General features: G+C 34.3%; 1 protein-coding gene across 1 annotated transcript in view; it reads left to right on the forward strand.

Moving 5' to 3' along the window:
- The window catches only part of ADGRL3 (adhesion G protein-coupled receptor L3), a 516,039-nt gene that overhangs the window by 412,368 nt on the left and 86,336 nt on the right, over nt 1–17,335 (forward strand). Inside the window, exon 16 of the mRNA XM_039217419.1 lies at nt 15,361–15,570. Within this exon, the coding sequence (XP_039073350.1) occupies nt 15,361–15,570 (210 nt within the window). The remainder of the gene's footprint in view (nt 1–15,360; nt 15,571–17,335) is intronic.

Genomic DNA, 17,335 nt, shown 5'->3' on the forward strand with positions numbered 1-17,335 from the left:
GTCAGAGAGAATATTTACAATTTCATATCACTTGTGAGCAGTAGGCAGAGGAGACATTTCAAAATATAAGTGAGTGTGAGGAGAGAATTTTCTTCTCACTACCATGGCTCCCAGACCACATGACTTCAACTCTAATGCTCCTTTGAATAAATAAGGAATGAAGGTGCTGCCTCCCTGTCACTACCCTGTAATCTACACTGGATCACCCATTGCCTATAGTCTTTTTTGTTTGACTTCTGATGAAGATGCTTTGAAAGGGGAAATTATTAGAAGAAGCAGAAAGTTCTATGGATTCTTCCCTACAGGATAGGGAGGAAGAGAAGAAAGGTAACCTACCTGGTAATAGCAAGGAGGATACTTTCTCGCATATGCATTTGAATAGAGGAATTGGCAACTAGCTCTGGTCAAACATCTTAAGTTTTTGAAAGGAGGAGATACATCCAAAATTAGCTACTTATAGAGAGAGAACAGCTGAAATTATGGAATTGAAGAAAAATAAACCATTAAAAATTATTCTTTCTTTTTTTAAAAAAGTTTATTTATTGATTTTGAGAGAAAGAGCACAGCAGGGGAGGGGCAGAAAGAAAGGAAAGAGAGAATGCCATCAGCACTTTTTATTAAAAAGTTGAAGAGGACCTGGGTGGCTCAGTAAGTTAAGTGTCTGACTCCTGATCTCAGATCAGTCATTTTCTCACAATTCGTGGATGAAGCCCTGCATCAGGCTCTGTGCTGAGCATGGAGCCTGCTTGAAATTTTCTCTCTCCCTCTCTCTCTGTTCCCCCCACCCATTTTCTCTCTCTCTCTCAAAATAAATACATAAACTTTTTTTTAATTGAAAGAATGGTACAATAAATATATATATACCATATTTCTGAATTTACATTTAAATTTTTACCACACTTGACTGTCACCTTATTGTATATGTATATGCATATATATTTAGCTGTAGTTTGATTTTTCAAAAGTAAATTACTGACTTTATAATACATAATTCCTAAGTCCTCCAGCAAATATGTTTTATGAACACAGACCTTCTCTCTGTACTATTAATGCACGCAAGAAATTTAACACTGATAAAGTATTACCTGCTAGTACAGAATCCATTAACAAATTTTTCCAATACTTCTAAAAATGTTTTTTAGCCTTTGATTTTCCATGTAGCACCCAATTAAGAGTCACACATTGTGGGGCGCCTGGGTGGCTTAGTCAGTTAAGGGTCTGACTTTCGCTTAGGTCATGATCTCGTGTTTCGTGGGTTCGAGCCCCTGACTCCCAGCTCAGAGCCTGGAGCCTATTTCAGAGTCTGTATCTCCCTCTCTCTGACCCTCCCCTGCTCACACACTCTCTCTCTCTCTCTCTCCTAGAAATAAATAAAAATATAAAGAATCACACATTACCTTTAGTTGCCACATCTATTTAGCCTTCTTTAATGTAGAAGTTATCCTACCTGTTTTTGTCTTTCATGAAAAGGACATTTGGTAGAATCCAGGCCATGTGTCCTGTAGAATGTTCCACAATTTCAATCTTTCTGATTATTTTCTCATAATTAGATTTGAGTTACACATTTTTGGCAAGAAAACCTTGTCAGCAATGCTGTATCCTTCCCCTTGCATCAAGAGGCCCTTTATTGGAACATTGAACAGGACATTGAACTTTTTGTAACAAAGATGAATCTGTCAAAACATATTTGAAAACTTGATTTAATTCATCTCATTTTTAAAATTGTAATGTGTTTACTGTATGCTTTATTTGTCAAGTAGTTGATGATTGTCTTTGTGATAGGCAAAGCTTATGGTCTAATTAATAATATAGATAAGTAATCACGAAAATCAGAATTTTGTGAAATGTGTCTTATCATTGTAGTACAGGATGCTATAGAAACACTTAAGAATGAACCTTAACTTGTCCTTGAAGTGTCAAGGAATAAGTTCTAGATGAAGGCACATAACTGTTTAAGCAAAATGAGAGTGACAGGGTTGAAGTAGCATGAAATAAGCCTAGGTTTTTGTTGTTTTACGGTATATTTTTTTAGAAAATTTTGTATTTTTAAGACTATTAATAACATTCTCTCTGTTTTAGTTCTGGGTTATAGTGGAATTTTTAAGTAGAAAGAGACCTGTGATCTTCTCATACCCAGATTGGATCCTTATACTTAAAAATTTTAGGGTTTTTATCATCTTCAGTAAATAAGCTTCACTAAGAATAGGAGCTGGAGATTCATCTGCAGTTTTAGTGAGAAATATATTGTAAGAAATAAGTAATTAAGGGATGCTGGGGGCCTCAGTTTGTTAAGCATTTGACATGATCTCATGGTTTGTGAGTTTGAACTCCACATTGGGCTCTGCATTGACAGCTCAGACCCTGGAGCCTGCTTCATATTCTGTGTATCTCTCTCTTTGCCCCTCCCCCACTGCTCTCTCTCTCCCCACCCTTCTCTGTCTCTCAAAAATAAATATTTTTTAAAAAAAAAAAAGAAGTAATCAAGTTTATGGAGATTCCAAAGCTGGAGATTGGGTGAGGACTTCACCTCTCAGAAGGGGCACCATGTCCCGTAATAATAGGAATCAATATCATGCCTTTAATGTCTATATATATTGTGTCATTTAACACACAATACCACAATAGGTATTATAATCATAATTTATTCACCCACTTTATAATCTGAGGAGAAGTTAGAATAAGAATTAAAAATCAGGGGCGCCTGGGTGGCTTAGTCGGTTAAGCGTCCGACTTTCACTTGGGTCATGATCTCGCGGTTCGTGGGTTAGAGCCCCGCGTCAGGCTCTGTGCTGACTGCCAGCTCGGAGCCTGGAGCCTGTTTCAGTCTGTGACTCCCTCTCTCTCTGACCCTCCCCTGCTCACACTGTCTCTCTCTCCTAGAAATAAATAAAAATATTAAAAAAAAAAAAATTAAAAATCAGGAGACTTAGTCATGATTCCAAGTCAAAGGAAATTGCTTCTTGGTCTCAAGCAAATCATTTGAACTCCTTGTTCCCATTATTAAATCAGTTAAATAAGACTAGTAATTTTTTTCTAACATTATCTCAGGATTATTTTAGGGATTGAATAACAAAATTTATTAAAATCATGTTGAGAATTATAAAGTTTACTGAAAATATTTTTAAATTCATTTATTTATTGAGAGAGAGAGAACCAACAGGGGAAAGGAAGAGAGGAACAGAGCATCCGAAGTGGGCTCCGTGCCAACAGCAGAGGGCCAGTAGAGAGCCCACAGAGAGTCTGATGCAGGGCTTGAACTCATGAACTGTGAGACCGTGACCTATGCTGAAGTCACATGCTTAGCCGACTGAGACACCCAGACACCCACCTAAATTATGTTTTAATTCACTGTATGCTTGCCTGTCCTCAAAGCCCTAGAACTCTTGAGTCTGGGGGTAGTTAACTGTCAAGGCTCAAATATTTAGTTTTATTTCTAATAAAATATAATGATTTTTATATACCCCTACACAGCGAAGTTTTTCCTAAAAAAGAGAAGAGTATATAGGTCAGTGCTTTGCCTCAATTTTTGAAGTGACAAAATTTTGTTTTTCCAATGAAATAGTCACATAATAGATCTGCAGCATGATATTATCATAACCGCATATAAATCTCTAGTCCTTCAAAATGTTGGTTATATGGACATTGTGAATTCCTGCACTATCAGCACTACCAAATTCAATTTTAAGAACAATTATAAATCAATGCTAATACAATCAATAAACAATCTGTTTATTGATTGTGTTTCTTCATTACTGAGACAATTTTTGGCATTGACTAACTGAAGGAATTATTTTTTAAATTATTTTAAATATAGTGATTTTACTTACACAGTTTACCCATGCTTAAGGAAGTATAATTAACCAAGCAAGCAAATAAACCAAGGATAAAAACCTTCTCCATTCTCATGTTCTAAAAATATCTTCAATTGTTTAAACTGTTCTTAGTAGAAACTAGTTGATGTGTTTACTAACTATACTCTATTTGTTCCAGATCACAAAATTTTACTTTCTTTTCTAACATTGAGACTATTCAGTGATTATTCTTCTTTTCTCCTAGCCTATTTCATTCCATTGTGTCTAGTAAATAAAGTAATAAAGCTGGAGAACTATTGGACTCCAGAGGAATTAGGCTAGCTTTTCCAGAATAGTTACTTATATAGCTTTCTAACGTAGGCAACTAGGTCTGCTTGTGTAAATGAGATTTGAAAAGCATTTGAACAAAAATATGGCTGAAGTAAACCACTTTTCCCTAACTTGCTATAGACAATTCAAAGAATTGCCGGTTTACTGCATATATCCTTAGAGTGTAAGCATTACTATTTAAAGGTTTTCTATGGTTGCTTGCTTACTGATTTAAATACCCAATCCATAGAACTTTTAAGATGTTAATTTTGTAAAATTTAATGTTAGCTCAAGTATTGCCTCTAGGCCTATGCAGTAATTGTCCCCAGGGTTATTATCTGGAAGGCCCCTACTCTGTTTAAATGCAATAAATTTATTCATGAGAATGGAAAAAAGAAAGCTTAGTAACTATCCTCTTTTTCTTTTTCCTGAAATTGCTTTAGTTCAGAAAATCAAATGAAAATGAATAATGGAGTAAAAATGAGAGGTGTGCACATGCGTGTGCATCTGAGTGTTTATATCTACATTCTATTTTATTTAGTACCTGAACTATACTAGGCATCCAATGAATAGTCTTAGAATGAATCTATCAAACTTTTAGTAGATATTTAGGGCTTGGTTTAGTTTCTATCTTATATGTTTTTCATAATCTATTTATGCAAAATTACTTTCTCTTTTAAACCTAAGTTAATTTGTTTCTGTTTTAAAGCTTTTCTTTCTTATTATGGTGAATTTATCTTTGCTTATATGCCAGAGGAAATTCCCAGATGAGAAGAATGAGACATATATAACAACAAACATATCTGGGTAATTCAAGTCTGGCATTTCCATTCTTTCCTTTCATTATACTTCAGCTCCTCTATGCCATTCCAACCCTTCTAAGAAGTAGTTTCAAAAATTGTGTGTGTGTGTGTGTGTGTTCATGGAAACAATCTTAGGAGAAATTACCCATTTTGTATGAGAATTAGGAAATTTACTGAATAATCACTGGCAAACTGTTTTAATAAAACTTCTGGATTTAATCATTGCATTCAAAGGATATTTTAAAGAAGTTTTTACCTTTGAAAGCTCTGTCCATTTCTCAGGAACTTAGTAAATTGGTCAGAAAAAGTAATATGGGAGAGGATTTGTGGTTCTCTCCACTGTTGGTGGAGTTGTCAAGAGCATGGAATATTTGGCCACCAGTTAGAGTGATCAACTTTTTGGAGATCTCAGGGTGAAATAGCACTACCAGATCAAAAATATACTTAATATTTAATGAATAATTATGTACATGGGTGTTATTACTACCGAATAGTGGCATTAATAGTTTTTAATACTAATTAATAGTAGGGCTAATACTGTGAAAAACTATAAAAACACATTTTAAATGTGTCTTTCTGTCCTCTGATACTGTAGATTTTTAGTGGATATTTAAATTTTGGGGCTATATTATCATTGCATATTTTGAAGATATGTAAATGGGAGACTTCAAAAAGCTAGTATATAATTAAACAGATATGACTCACATGTTTTTTAAATTTTTTTATATTTATCTTTGAGAGAGAGAGAAAGACACACATACACACACACACACACACACACACACACACACACACACACACACACGAGTGTGAATGGGGGAGGGGCAGAGAGAGAGGGAGACACAGAATCCTAACCATGCTCCAGGCTCTAAGCAGTCAGCACAGACCTTGATACAGGGCGCAAACCCACAAACTGTGAGATCATGACCTGAACTGAAGTTGAAAGCTTAACTGACTAAGCCACCCTGGCAACTTTTTGTAAAACAAACAAACAAACAAACAAAAAATGCAACCCTTGTTTTGGGATTATGAGTTTGAGTCCCACATTGGGTATAGAGATTACTTTAAAAATAAAACCTTTAAGAGAAATATTGAGCATAGAACACAAAGGATCTTACTTAGTGTCTTTACCTAATAGGTTTTTAGACTTGTAGAAATTAGTTCTCATCTCTCTAAATACGCCCTTCCACTTTGTGTGTAGAAGCTTATTTTGGTAGACAAGCTGTTTGCCAATCAGTTCTTTTCATCTGTGAATTCATCATATAGGCTCTCCGTGTCCAAAATATTCATCATTTTTAAACACTTAAACACTTAAGCACACCGATTGTTAAATAAGGTAAAACACTATCAAGGATAATGATTTTGAAGCACCGAGGTTACCAAATAAGTTAACATTTTTAATAAAGAAATGATAAAGTCCTGTTTAACTTGATTGCCCTTTTCTGGTGACTTTTTTTTTTAAGTCTTAAATCCCCAACATAGGTAATGTTTTCTCTGTATGAGGTTTTGTTCTGACCTACACAGAAATTCAGGCAACTCAAATGGAATCATTTTATCTTTTTCTTGGTTCCTTATAGCTTTTTCAGAGTTCAGCAGTTTTGGAGAAATATAAAAATGTGTTTTACTTTAATCTTTTTCTTCATTCTCATCTGTCATATATTTCAGAATTAGGGAAAGACATTCCTCTTGTCCCATACTTTGAAAATATGATTTTATAGAAGGCCAGTATTTTCACATCTTCTCTATGGCCAGCAGCAATGATATCTATTTTGTAGGCACATATCTTAGGCAATTATCTCCTTCCCTTTCTAGAAAATTAAAAAAACAAAAACAAAAACAAAAAACCTCTGACCATTTTAAGAAGCTGAAAAATGACCAAAAACTTTCATTATGAAACTTCATTATCACAGGTAAGGTACACAGGCTACCTTGTGTACAAGGTATACAGGACATTTAGTAGATAAGAACTATCCATTTTATTTCTAAGACATTTGTAGGCTGAATGGACTATTCCAAAATTTACATTTGCACTGTCTGTTGAATATGCACAAAGTCTATTTTATGTCTGGACAATGTGTCAACAATGTTTTGTTTTATGTCTTCAGAAGTTCCATTAAAACTTTCATAGAAATCAAGAAAATGATTTCAGATTCCACGTTTTGGGGCACCTTGTTAGCTCAGTTGGTTAAGTGTCCAGCTCTTGATTTTGGCTCAGGTCATGATGTCACAATTAGTGAGTTTGAGCCCTGCATTGAGCTCTGTGCTGACAAGCATGGAGCCTTCTTGGGATTCTCTCTCTCCTTTTATCTCTGCCCCTCCCCACTCATGCATGTTCTTTCTCTCTCTCAAAAATAGCTAAACATTAAAAGAAGAAAGTTCAAACCCCATATTTCAAATCAAAATACCTAAGAGGTAGGGAAACTTATTTTATTGCCATAATTTATTACATCACCTGATATACTATAGAAAGTATGGTCATTATTGGTTAAGATCGGACAGAATAAGCTCTACACTATGAAGGGACAAAACATTGGCTGTCACCATTTTCCCTTTTCCTTTCCCACAGCACTAAAATGTGCAATCTTCAAGTCAGGAAGGTGTCCTCAGGCACCTAGAGAATCCAGGGAACAAAACAATACTACAGTGCATTCAATGAGTGTTAATTTCAACTGAGCATTAGTGTCTTTTTTGGGGGGAGATTAAAAACAACTTTTGATTTTATAAAAACTTTCCTGCCTCATCCCAAACTTGTGAAATTCAGCCTCCATATCTACATTCATATAACCTTCTCTCTCATGTGTGGTCCCAAATTCATTTCTGCATATTATACAGAATGCTCACCTTTGCTTACCTCTCCAGTCTGATTTTATGAATTCTTCCATGTGTCTTTAAAATAGCACAGTTGTGAAGTGCCTGAATGGCGCAGTCGGTTGAGTGACCAACTTCATCTCAGGTCATGATCTCATGATTTGTGGGTTCGAGCCCCACGTTGGGCTCTATGCTGACAGCTAGCTCAGAGCACAGAGCCTGTCTTTGGATTCTGTGTCTCCCTCTCTCTCTGTCCATCCCATGTTCATGCTGTCTCTCTCTGTTTCTCAAAAATAAATAAAACATAAAAAAAATAGCACAGTTGTCTAGCCTGTTTTAGTACTGTCATGTCATTAGATTATTGTCATTCTCAGTTTTATCAATGAATTATTAGAAACATGGTCACAACATTTACAGTGTTAAGACTTGAAGTAGCACAAAGCACCATAGAAATCAATCCATACATACTTCAATTCGAAGTCTAAGAGGAAGACATGATCACAAGCAGTGAAACTGTATCACTCAGAGGCATGCGGCAATGGATAATCCAATACTGGGAAGTGCAAATAACAGATGCCAACATCAAGACTCAAGGTGAAAAACAGCAGGCATCACTAAAGAAAATTGGTAATCAATGCTACATCCATTTGACACTACAGTTAGTATAGCTTGCAGCCTCTGTCCAGCCAGGCTATCATACAGATTTTATAATTTTTTCCCAAACTTCTGAAGCATCTCTAAAGGCTAGGATTCTTTCATGTCTTGTGGAAGGCTTTCCCAGGATTCAAAACATAGAGTTAAGATATTCCTGAGCAAACCTCAACAGTTACTTCCCCTCCCACCAATCCTTTCTCTATTGCATACTAGTTGAGTCATCTGGAGTAAATTACTTATTCTTTGTGCTTCAGTTCCTTCATCTATAACCTGGAGATAATAATATCGCATCATAATGTTTTATATGATTGCGTATACTAATAAAATAAATGGGTACTTCCAACACAATATGATATTTTGAAAGTTATGTTTTAGCTATCATCGTCATTATCATCATCATCACCTTACTTAACTCAGAAACACGAAGAATGGAATTTTCTGTCTGTCTAGATTCATTCCCTACCCTTACCCCAGATACTCCTAAAATCTTTTTTTTTTATTTATTGCTCAATCATTTCATTTCCTTTGAAAAATTCTAACTGATCACTAATCTCTTTTTGGTTCATCAACTTCAGTCTATCCTTTTTAACTTATTACTATGTTTAACTTAGTGCCAGTAAGTCCTAAGCGCTAGGTACTAAGTAAGTGCTAAGTAAGATACTTAGTTCCTACATTTTCTACTATTTTCTTTCCTATTTCCTTATTTTATGGTAGTTGTAAGTTTGGCTCACCAAATATGGTGGGGTTTTATTTTTTTTAATTCAAAGCAAGAAAATCTCAAATAACTTTGAGGCTGCTATGCTACATTTTTGAAACCAAGGAGATTTGCTGAATAAGTTCTATTGAATCCAAAAGACAGTTGGTTATATATGTTTTTGTATGCTCTTACGTACCATTATTTCTCACTTAGCAATAAAAACCTGAAAATAAAATTTAGGTTGATTTTTTTTTTAAATGTAATACAAATCTGAAAATTGTTGCTGATTTTTTTGTTTAATTTACTGTAAAAAATCTTAAATGTAGTTATGTTGTTCTTCTCACTGCGTCACTTAACTCTGACCTTCATCTTCTTCCACAAGGAAATCCTATTTTCCTGAATCCATTGAACCCTTTATTTTCTCAAGCATTTGCAGAGTGAGCTATGTCTGATGACCTATCTCCTAAGAGTTAGAGGAATGCTAGGAACCGATTTAAAGAGTTCATACAACATTTATCAGAAAATAGTCTTTTGTAACCTTATGGGCCTTATGCTTCTGTGATACATTAGTAGCAAAGCAAATGCTCAATTTTGCAAAAAAGAAAGAAAATTTATTTCAGTTCCATTACAAATATTTCAGAAAGAGATAATGTTTAAGAGGCAATTTAAAAATCATATTATGCTTTAACAGATCTGACTAGACATTTAAATAACACATTATTACACAGAAAGTTAAACAGGTTCTTGATAATTACAGGCCCAGAATTAATAGTTATATAGGGCGAGTGTTCAAGTAGTGTCTAGAGAGTGTAACTTTCTAAAATTATGATAAAAGAAAAACCATCCAGGGGGTTTAAAAATTAATTCATATAGTTCATGTCCCATCTGGAAACATGTATGGAGTTAAAATGAAAAACATGTAAAAATCTATTTCTCTATCTTGTTTGTTGACTCGCCTTTTGGACAATAAAGTTAGAAACATCAAGATTTCCACAAAAGCTCTTAGTGTACTCAGATTAATTATTTTAAAATCATGAGACAAAAGTTACATTTTCCTTTTCCATAAATTTGGATTTAGTTTCATTAAATGTACCTATTTATATATGCGAGTATTTTACATTGACGGAGTGTCTTCCACAAAACATCATTGCTTAAGACATTTTTCCCCCAAATGCGACACCCTTTTGTGGTATTTGCATTACTCAGAGAACTCTTTCTCCGTAGTGATAGGACAAAGTAAATTCACTGAGACAAATGTAAAACAGAAAATCAGAAACTTTGCATAGATTTTACAAAATATTTGGCATTTCAAATATGAAAAGAAACTTTATAGAAAGCCTGAAAAACAAATATCGTTTTAATAAAAATTTGTTTTTAGAGAGGATTGAATCATTTCATTTCCCAAAAGTATCTTTCTGGAATATCATTCTGGGAATCCTTCTTTCATTCTGCTTGAAGATTTTCTCTCACCTTTCCATCTTCTCTTAAGAAGTTAATTTCCTTGAAGTTTTTTATTTTTTGTCTTAAAAAAATTTTTGTGAGTGTTGAAGGATTCTTCCCAACAGATTATACTAGTCTATGCAAGTACAGACACGGGGGGGGGGGGGGGGGGGGGGGGGGGGGGGGGGATTAATTATATATCTTCTGTTGCTAATTTGTCTTTTTGTTATAATTAAAGAAGAATATAAAAGTGAAATTGAGCCCCTTTGTGTTATATTATGTAAAAGTCATAAACAATTTGTACAGTAATGTCTGTAGAATTCAGTTTCTAAATTTAAAATCTGCCTCCTGCAGATGATATAGGTATTTTGTGACCTTAATTCATCAGAAGCACAAATATTAATAACATAAACTAAACTGGCAATGTTATAAAAATGAATTTAGGTAATTCATTAGGTGGTTGAAATAATGTTTTGTGTCCTTAGTTAAAATAACATTAATGTTTATTCTTGTCACAGTTATTATGTTTTTGATCCAATCCTTGTCATTCATACAGACTTTTGATTATTTAAATGAAGGCTGCTGCCAAACAAGAATATAACCCAGACTGTTTGCAGATTTAAAAAGGAAATAAGAAACACTGACTTTCTTGCTTTCATATATGTTATCTTAATTACTTATCACAAAATGCTGAAGCCTGTTATTTTATCTCTATGTGTATGAGGCTTCTGATACTCAAAAGGGTGAGTAGTTTGTTCCAGGTAACAATTGTGAAACTAGAGTGACAAGGTTAAATCCATGCCTTTAGATCCTAAGACTTATTCCTGAAGTCTTCTTGCTTCTCTGCATAGTTTGGCCTCCATTATTGTAATTATGTAACACATTGACATGTCAACATATCTTAAAATATTATGGTATAACATCCTTCTCATTCTTCAGCCCTAATTTTCTTTATCTTTTACTTAAGATTTTAGAGCAGATGATTTGAGAACCAGAGAGTCACAAAGATTGGGCAGTGGACAGCATGATACAACTTTTAGTTTGTAATTTAAATCCATTCTAGAAGATGGGGATAATTCAAGAGAGATTCATTCATTCGATCAACACATTAATTGTGCATCCACTGTAGGGTAGACAATTTTGTAGGACCTGGGGATACATTGGTGATTAGAAAGATAAAACAACTTATTTTCTTAGAGTATACTTTCTAGTGGGAGACACAGACATTAGACAAGCAATATTAAGCAAAATATATAGTGTAGATAAGTGCTGATGAGAAAAATAGTACAGAAAAAGTAATAGAGAAAGAGTCAGAATGGGGAAAAACATGTTTGTAATTTCAGATATGGTGACTCAGAAAAACCCTCTACGAGAAGGTAACATTTGAATGAAGGACTGAAAGAGGGTATCAAGTAAGCCATGCAGATATCTTTTGGAAGAGCATTCTAGGCCAAAGAAACATCAGATGCAAAGATTCTGAGACTGGAATATCTTTGACATATTCAAATAATGGAGCAGGCCAACTAGTGGAATTAACTGAATGAAGGGAGAATAGGATATGATGCCACGGAGATACTGATGTTATTAGTGCCTTGTAGACCTTTGAAAGACTTTTCCTTTCAATGAGACAGAAGACATTAGATGCCATTCATCAGTGAATCATATTATCTGAATTATATTTAAAAAGAATCTCTCTGCCCTGTTGTATATACAGTGAAGGGGGACAATGATCAAAGTGGGGAAATCAATTAAGGGGTTACTAAAAAATGGGTGGCTTCAACCACTTTGGTGTAGTTGAGGTGATGGGCAGCTACCATCTTTAGAAGGCAGAGCCTATAAGATTTCCTGATGAATAAAGTGTGACCTATGAAAGAGAGGAATCAGTATGACTCATAAGTTTTTGGCAAGAATACCTCAAAGAATGATGTTGTTTACTGAAATGGGAAGACAGAGGGAAGAGAAATTTGTCTGGAGGGTGGAGGAGAAACAGGATATGATCAGGATCTCAGTTTTCGACACGTAAAACTTGAAACCTTTTTAAGAATCCAGTGGAGATGAAAGCTATGTTATAGCTACACTGATAGAGAGGATTCAGCTCTAAGGCATTTGATCTAAGCAGAGTGGGATTATCATCATCATTCAAAAACAAATGTTTATTAAGGATTTTTCATGTGTCAACCCGTAATACTGGGTCTTGTGTTATAACATTAATAAGATATAGGATTAATAAGCTTTCAAGGCACATAGTGGTATATATAGTACATGTTATAGGTGATTGAGTTATATAGTGCTCACAAACATCAAACCTTGGAAATAAGAATACTTGATCCATTATCATTGTGTTACAGCCATACCTAAGAGTTTTATTCAATTGGACATCCTCTTAAATGGGGTTTGTTTGTTTCATAGCTTGGCCTCCTGGAAGTTCTGTTATGGCACACATGATGAAGAAGGCTATACTCATAGCTTTTATTGGCATTTAATATCAATTGTTCTTTTCCTTTCATCTTATTTATAAAATTCAAGTGGTGAGTTGTATCTGAAAGGGTGCTGCTCTCACAGTATAGTATGCACAGGGTGGTCGGTGTTGATTTCTGAGCTAGACACTAATACCTGAAAGATGAATTAATCACTAGACTTTTTTGTTCTGTCTTTGAGTGTAATGTACTCTTTGTACTGATGTTTTGACATCTGGTATTCTTCTCTTAATAACCCTGCATGGGATTTTTCAAGGACTTATGAAGGCACTGAGTAAAGTAAATATATTTCTCATAATGCAACTACCCAGACAAAGGCAGGAGATTTTTTGGTTTCTTCTTTTCTTTCATTCTGGTTTTATTTTTTATTTTTTTGTTAGTGTTTTAGGTCTTTAGGATACATTTGAGAATGTATTATACCTGCCATTTTTCCCATTATAGAAGACTGCTGTGCTGAACACTGGTGCTTGATACTCAATCACAGCATCTTTCCTTTGAGTCAAAGAAGAAAGCAAATAGCCCTCTGTTCAGGGAACCTGGTAGCACTAACCACTCTCCACTCTCCAATAGTAAAAGTAATTTAAGCTATCTGAGACCCAGCACTACGTTAGTAGTGTCCCCTGGAGAACAAAGCAGCTAAAGCAAAATTTCATGTAGTTTTCTTTTCATGATTTCAGCTCCTTCCCAGAAATATACCTAGAGTTATGCAGGAATATTTCAAAACTGTTTCATTGACAGTGTTCTAGCAGAGTTCTTTATCAAATAACAACTGTGAAGTCTTATCTGGCATCTGAGAAGAGCTATGATTTAGGTTACAGCAGAGAGACTCACTTGTAAGAATTTTCATATTCAGAATAATCTTTGTGTGAAGTTTGTAAAAAACCTAAAAGTATGAAGTTTGAATAAAAGCAAGAAACACTAGAAAACCTGGATATGTATGCTTTTTTAGAGTGAGCTAACAGTGTGGAAGACAACTAAATGTAGTAACCCCTAACCTTAAAATAAAAATCAATGTGTATGATCTACACAGTGGGAAAAGATGTCAATTAGAAACACATCTCTTTGTTTTCAACGAAAAAATTTCCCATCTTCATGTTATACTTTTACTGCTTATGCATATATCCATAAAAATGAATGTCACTATTTTTCTGTCTTTTCAAATTTTGTATAAATGACATCATACTGTATAGATCCCTTTGCCACTTACACTAAAAAAAAATCTAATAGTAGGTTTTTGAAAAGAAGACCTACTCAAGGAAACTAGATCTTCAGGGCTTTTCAAGAAACTATGAAGAAAAGAGGCATTAACACTCATGGAAACTTTCTGAACTCTGCTCCAACCCTTGGCACGCTGCTGTGTTGGACCACTATAAATTCTAATGCTTCACGGAAGTGGTATTGGGTAGAGTCAGTCTACCATAGGAAAGGAATAGGGTTTGATATCTTAGAACAAGAACAGAAATGAGATAGTACACAGAACAAGGAACATGAATCGTATGGAAATCACAAGACTGTTTTAATAGAACCAAAAAAAAAAAAAATCGCACTTTTAGTACAAAAGCTTTTATGAGCTTTTTTCTTTTTCTTAGCTCTGTTTTATGCTCCTATAGGGTACAGTAATACTGAATGCTTATTTTCCATCTATGTATAACAGGCTCTATTCATGCAAAACCCTTCAAGGATCACACTTCCTGATCTCCTTAAGCCATTCAATATGAATATAAATCCAGTGAATATCCTCATTCTTTTAGATCTTTCACTAAATAAATGGTACACATATGTGGCTGTTCATCAGAATTAACTGGGAATCTTTATAAAAATAGATACTTTTATGAATTCAACCTTGGAAATTCTGATAAAGAATCTACAGAACAGAGGAATTGTATTTTTTTTATTAAAAAAATCCTTTGGTGATTGAAAAAGCATTTCAGTTGAGACACCACTTCCTTAAGCATATAGCTTAATTTTTAAAATAGAGTATTCCCTAGTGGGAGTTGTCAAAAAATTAGCCTAAAAAAGTGATATATGAGTTGAAAAAAGAAATTTTTTCCTGAAATCTTAGGCCAGAATTAAGTTAGGTTGCTTCAACCATTTATATCCTGAAAATATATTTTATCAAGAAAGGTACAAACACTGTACTGATATCCCTGAATAGCAAACTGATATAAACCATAGAGGAAAAAATAAAATCTTTTACCTGTGGACTAGAAAACCCAAAAAATTAAGTTATCTTATTCATTGTGTGTGCATCAGATATTTAGTGTATTATGATAATCATGCTTCATGAATCCAGGCTCTTATAAGACTTCATAATCTGTTATGCATAAGTGCAACTTACGGCTTTTCTGTTGTATTTCCAGCACAGTGATGCGGTCCATGACCTTCTTCTGGATGTGATCACATGGGTTGGAATTTTGCTGTCCCTTGTTTGTCTCCTGATTTGCATCTTCACATTTTGCTTTTTCCGTGGGCTCCAGAGTGACCGTAACACCATCCACAAGAACCTCTGCATTAGTCTTTTTGTAGCTGAACTTCTCTTCCTGATTGGGATCAACCGAACGGACCAACCAGTAAGCAACTTTCATTGATATTAGCAAAAAATGTCTCTGACCCCAGCTTTCTAGCACCCAAAATATTCTTTTTTGAAAGTATCCTCTCTTCTAGTTGTCTAAGATGATTGTTAATTTTCAGATCTTACTCAGTTTTCCTTTTTTATACCCCATTGTTGTAAAGAGGCAGTGAATGTATGAATGTGCATTTCTTGAGAAATTCTGTTCATAATCTTGCATTTCTAAAGAACTGTATCTCCTCATTAGTTTGTGTGTATGGGTGTGTGTTTCATTTTGTTTTTCATCAGAGCAGAATATTGAGGATAGTTAAATAAAATCATTGAAGAGTATCTCTCCTAATAGATATAATTGTTATTTTTCAAAGTTTATCACATACTCTTTTTTTAAGTTTATTTTTTTTAGTAATCTCTACACCCAGTGTGAGACTCAAACCCGTAATCCTGATAAGAGTTGAATGCTTTTCTGACAGAGCCAGCCAGGTGCCTCATCATATACTTAAAAAAATGTTAATATCATATTAAAAACTTCATGTCTAAAATGAGTCTATTTAATTGACCTATTTGCAAAATAGTTTAAACCATAGGTCATTTTTAGAATTTATAAACTCTACCCAAATTTTGTTTAACACACATTTGTGCAAGATCTGTTTTTGTATCTTTAAAGCCAGCTTTGTACTTTACTACTATGTTCACTCATCAGAAAATGAAGGAGAGGAAGGAAGAAAAGAAGTAGGGAAAGAAAAAGGGGGAAAGAAACAGCACCAGCCAACTGTTTCTGGTAAAACCAAACAAATTATCAATAAGAGATAGTATCTAATTATTCAAAAGACTCTGTGCCTACTTATATTTTTTGTAATGCCCGTTCTATTTACATAGGATTCATGTACGTAGTGCAAGTTTGCTCTCGTGACTAAAACTGCAATTGAAAATAAAACTTCCATTTTTTAGAAGATGTGTAGGCATAATAAATAATTCATTCCCTTAATGCTGTTCTCTGGTATGTGTCCATAAGTATGGAGTACTTTACAATAAAAATGCAGTTGGATTCATGTTTGTGATTATGCATTCATGATTAATGGCTGTAAAGGGTACAATTATGGTGATTTTACTTTTAATTGGTTATCATATACAAATGAGACAGCTTTTCCCATAAAGGCATACATATGAATAAGCAATCAAAGTGCACATTGCTTTTTCCAAAAAAGTAAAGTCTTCTGATAACAAAAATTAATAGTTGAGGTTCTAACTCTAAAAAGCAAGAAATGGAAAACTGTGTTATTTTCCAAGAAGAAATCATTTCATTCTCTTGTTAACCTGCAATTCAAATGCTGTATGATTTTTTTTCATTTAGAAACTTTATTCGTATTTTTGTTTCCTAATGTACATATGGTACGATAAACCACCACACATTGCGTGCTGCACAAACTAAGTTCTGACAAGTAGCCTAGAGAACAAAGATTGATATGGAAAAGTTGAGTAGAGTGCATCTTAGCCCAACTTGTCTTTTCCTCTTGTTGCTAGATAGGTTTCCTCTTCCTGCCTTTTCTATGGTGAGTAGGTGCTGCTTTCTCTCTAGCCTGGTGACATGAGGCATCCTCATTGTCATCTCTCTAACTCAGTGAAACTGACTTGCCCTCTGTCTCTTTCGCAAGGATCATACTCATCATTGAATTAATAATAACCTGATGATTTCTATAAATTTGTTGCTTTTTTCTGGTAGGAGTTATAGATTTTAATTAGAATTTCTTAATTGAAAATAAATACTG

This window comes from Hyaena hyaena, unplaced genomic scaffold (genome assembly GCF_003009895.1).
Source record: "Hyaena hyaena isolate Hyena2069 unplaced genomic scaffold, ASM300989v1 scaffold_687, whole genome shotgun sequence".
In the NCBI taxonomy this organism is placed as follows: domain Eukaryota; kingdom Metazoa; phylum Chordata; class Mammalia; order Carnivora; family Hyaenidae; genus Hyaena; species Hyaena hyaena.